At 37.5% G+C, this 5,023-nt stretch overlaps 1 protein-coding gene across 1 annotated transcript in view; it reads right to left on the minus strand.

Annotated features, from left to right (window-relative positions):
- The window catches only part of HAUS6 (HAUS augmin like complex subunit 6), a 48,912-nt gene that overhangs the window by 16,887 nt on the left and 27,002 nt on the right, over positions 1-5,023 (minus strand). The window contains exon 10 of the mRNA XM_006764924.2: positions 2,149-2,251. Coding sequence (XP_006764987.1) covers positions 2,149-2,251 — 103 coding nt within the window. The remainder of the gene's footprint in view (positions 1-2,148; positions 2,252-5,023) is intronic.

Raw genomic sequence — 5,023 nt, forward strand, 5'->3', positions numbered from 1 at the left:
TGTTGCAAATGCTGGTATCACGGGAAACTGTCTACGAATTAATTTAAATGGGAGGCCAGTGTCAGACGAGGACAAACCAATTCTTGGAATCAAAACAAGGTCTCCTTCCGCAGATCCTGTTAATACTTCAGCTTTACTTATGTTAGGTCACAATCTTTTAATAATAAATCTAGTACCATTACAAAGGCCCCATTTACTATTAAGATTTCTCTTTCAATTTTAATTTATGACATGACATTCCCGAAGGAGTAATACTATTAAGAAATTCACGTCATATGTACCGGCTGGTCAGTCAGTCAGATGGACATACAGTTGGTCACTTAGCCTTTTATATATATAGATTGTTCACTTTTAGGTGTAATATTATTATGGTAGTTATATAGAGGAATGTCACTCTATAGGAAAGCAAGCTGAAACACTGACAGTATTTCAATGTCTAGAATTTACTTGGTTTAGCAAAAACACAAATATATACATTTAAAGCAAATATGACAAATGTTAATTGTTGAACAGATTGTAGGTATTGAGGTAATTACTATACCATTCTTTCATGTTAAAAAATTGTGGGTTTCCACACAAAAACTTGTAAAAGAATGTTTACAGCAGTATTATTCATAACTAGAGGTCCAGTGCACAAAATTTGCAGTCCTGGAGCCCTTAGGGCAGGGGTAGGCAAACTTTTTGACTTGAGGGCCACAATGGGTTCTTAAACTGGACCAGAGGGCCGGAACAAAAGCATGGATGGAGTGTTTGTGTGAAATAATATAAATTCAAAGTAAACATCATTACATAAAAGGGTACGGTCTTTTTTTACCAATAGTTTTATTCATTTCAAACGGGCTGGATCCGGCCTGTGGGCCGTAGTTTGCCCACAGCTGCCTTAGGGGATGTCTGACTGACGACTGTGGGGAGCAGGCCTAAGCCAGCAGTCGGACATCCTTAGCGCTGCCAGCCATGAGCCCTGCTTCTGGCTTAGTGGCACTCCCCCTGTGGGAGCATAGTGACCACCAGGGGACAGCTCCTGCATTGAGCGTCTGCCCCATGGTGGTCAGTATACATCATAGCGACCAGTCGTTCCACCATTCAGCCTTTATTATATAGGGTAGCTAAATGGTGGAACAATCCAAATTTCCATCAACAGACAAATAAAGCAAAATATGGCTTAATCATACAATAGAATGTATTCATAAAAAATAATTTAAGTATTCCCTAGTCCAGTGATAGGCAAACCACGGCTCGTGAGCCACATGCGGCTCTTTGGCCCCTTGAGTGTGGCTCTTCCACAAAATACCACATGCGGGCGCGCACGTACAATGCAAAGTTGACTTAAAACTTTAAGTAAAGTTTATTAAGTTAATTTTAGGGAACGTTGTGGAGTGAAAGAAGATGTAGTGTCGAGGATTGGGAAAGGTATGTTGAGATGGTTTGGACATATAGAGGATGAACAAAAGGAGATCTGTTGATATTTGGCTCTGTTCACTAATGAGTTTGCCGACCACTGCCCTAGTCAGTTTGCCTCAGTGGATAGAGCATCGGCCTGTGGACTGAAAGATCCTTGTAAGATTCCAGTTAAGGGCATGTACCTCAGTTGCAGGCTCCTAGCCCTGGTCGGGGGCATGCAGAAGACAACCAATCGATGTGTCTCTCTCACATCGGTGTTTCTCTCTGTCTCACCCTCACTCTTCCACTCTCTCTAAAAATCAATGAAAAAAATATCCTCGGGTGAGGATTAAAAAAAAAAAGTAATGAAGTACTGATACATGCTACAACTTAAAAACACTGTGCAAAGTAGAAAACTATACAAATGAGAAAAGCCAGACTCTACTTATACAATATTTCCAGAATAGGCAAATACATAGAGACATGAAGTACATTAGTGGTTGTTAGGAACTGGGGGAGGTGGAAATGGAAAGTGACATTTCATGGATAAAAGATTTCCTTTTGAAGTAATAAAACTACTCTGGAACTAGATAGTGGTGATGGCACAACTTTGTGAATTTATAATATGCCACTGAGATACACACTACAATAGTGAAATACTGTGCATTTCATCAAAATGAAAAATAACTGGGGGAAAAGAATGTAAAGGAACAGTTATCATAGTGAGAAATATTGAGAGGGAAATTTAAAAGAGAAAAAATAACCAACCTGGAAGCGAAGCAGGATACTGCAAAAGAATACTTCTGGCATATGCTTCTTCTGAGGCAGGATCAAATGAAAGAGGAGACATAGGTGGTAAAAGATCCACAGCCTTAAAACAGAGAATTCATAATTTGAAATATACACATTTTACTCACTACCACACAACAATATTAAGTTAATCTATGACTGGTTTATTCCAACAAAGACAGAATTACTATGCATATAAATTATTCTAAAATTATTTTTAAAACAAGGAGTACTAAAAAAATAAAAAGTAAAACAAGGAGTACTATATTAGGAACAAGGAGACTACTTTGCCTTCAGCTATATCTCAAATGTAATAGTACTTCTAACATCAAGAGGAACATCTCATTTTTTAATACAATTCTCTGATTCTAAAATAGTAACTATAAATCACAACAGCCACTTTATTAATACTCTAATATGTATTTAGAAGAATTACAGAAACCAAACATTTGATCTTTAGGATCAAATGCAAAATGACAAACTTAAACACACACAGCATTTCTAAGTCATTCTGTAACATGACAAATTAAGAGACTGCCTTATATTAAACTACTCTCCAAAAGGCAAGTCAATCCCAGACAAGAAAAGGCTAAAGGAGTTCATCACCACCAAACCCGTATTACAAGAAATGTTTAAGGGATTTTTTTAAGAGAAAAAAAAGACTATGAATAATAAAATGACAATAACTACATACCTATCAATAATTACTTTAATGTAAATGGGTTAAATACTCCAATCAAAAGACATAGGGCAGTTGAATGGATAAGAAAAAAAAGACCCTTACCTATGCTGCCTACAAGAGACTCACTTCAGATAAAAAGACACACACAGACTGAAAGTAAAGGGATGGAAAGATACTTCATGAAAATAAAACAAAAACAAAACAGCTGAGGTATCAATACTTATACAAGACAAAACAGACTTTAAAACAAAGGCTATAGCCCTAGCCAGTTTGGCTCAGTGGATAGAGCATCGACCTGTGGACTAACGGGTCCCAGATTCGATTCTGCTCAAGGGCACATGCCCAGGTTTTGGGCTTGATCCCCAGTAGGGGCATGCAGGAGGCAACCAATCAATGACTCTTTCATTCTTGATGTTTCTATCCTTCTCTCCCTCTTCCCTCCTCTCTGAAATCAATAAAATATATTTTAAAAATAAAAGAAAGTCTATAACAAGACACAAATGGGTATTTGTCCGAAGAAGCCCAAAACACTAATTCAAAAAGACATATGTATCCATATGTTCACTGCAGCATTACTTACAATAGCCAAGATACGGAAGCAACTTAAGTGTCCATCAACAGGTGAATGGAAAGTAGTGCAGCCCTAAGCCAGTTTGGCTTAGTGGATAGAGCGTCAGCCTGCAGACTGAAAGGTCCCAGGTTCGATTCTGGTCAAGGGCACATGCCCCGGTTGTGGGCTCAATCCCCAATAGGGGGCGTACAGGATGATGCTGATCAATGATTCTCATCATTAATGTTTCTATCTCTCTCTCTCCCTCTCCCTTCCTCTCTGAAATCAATTTAAAAAAATAGTGCATATATGACTCAGCCATAAAAAAGAATGAAATCTTGACATCTGTAACAACATGGATGGACCTAAAGGGTACTGTGCTAAGTGAAATCAGATAGAAAAAGATAAATGCCATATGATTTCACTTATATGTGATATCTGAAAAACCAAATGAACAAACAAAACAGAAACAAACTCATAGATATAGAGAACAGTTTGATGGTAACCAGATGGGAGTGGGGGTTGGAGGGATGGGTGAAAAAGGGGAAGAAATTAAGAATTACAAATTGGTAGTTACAAAATAGTCATGGGGATATAAAAGATAGCATAGAGAATACAGTCAATAATATTATAATAACTATGTGCAGTGTCAGATAGGTACGAGATTTATCAAAGTGATCACCTCATAGGTCATATAAATGTATAAATACTATGTGTACACCTGAAACTAATATACTGTATGCCAACTATAACAGGAAAATTAAAAACAAAACAAAACACAGCAAAAGAAATCATCAACAAAACAACAAGAAAGCCCACTGTATGGGAGAACATATTTGCCAATGTTATATCCAATAAGGGTTTAATCTCCAACATTTACAGGGAACTCATAGAACTTAACAAAAGGAAGAACTGAAAAAGGCAAAAGGCAAGTCAATATTACTTACTGGAGTCCAACCTTTTATTAGATTAAAAGGAGACAAACCAAGAAATTCTTTCCACTTTTTATGCCATTTTTCTTGTTTTTCAACAATAGAATGTGTTATAGTTGTAAGATCTTCTTCTAATTTATGCCTATAATAGCACAAAAATAATTATTCAAAACACAAATATATAATAAAAGTATTGAGTAAAATTTAAGAAGTTTGTAGAAAAAGGAAAGAAATAAAGTCAATACAGCACATATAAGTTGAATAAACTCTCACAATAAACTCTCAGAACCTAAAATACCTTTATTCCTTTTAAGACTAGAAAACAATAATAGTCCAACTGGAGTGGCTCAGTGGATTGAGCATCATCCCATGGACGAAGAGGTTTTGAGTTCAATTTCCAGTCAGGGCACCTGCCTGGGTTGCAGGATCCATTCAAGACTCCATTAAATAACTGAGTAACTGTTAGGGGCAGCCGATCGATGTGTTTCTCTCATCAATATTTCTATCTCTCTCTTCCTCTCCCTTCCTCTCTATCTAAAAATAAATATGGGCCGAAACCGGTTTGGCTCAGTGGATAGAGCGTCGGTCTGTGGACTGAAAGGTCCCAGGTTCGATTCCGGTCAAGGGCATGTACCTGGGTTGCGGGCACATCCCCAGTGGGAGATGTGCAGGAGGCAGCTGATTGATGTT

Source organism: Myotis davidii, unplaced genomic scaffold (assembly GCF_000327345.1).
Source record: "Myotis davidii unplaced genomic scaffold, ASM32734v1 scaffold197, whole genome shotgun sequence".
Taxonomy (NCBI): Eukaryota; Metazoa; Chordata; class Mammalia; order Chiroptera; family Vespertilionidae; genus Myotis; species Myotis davidii.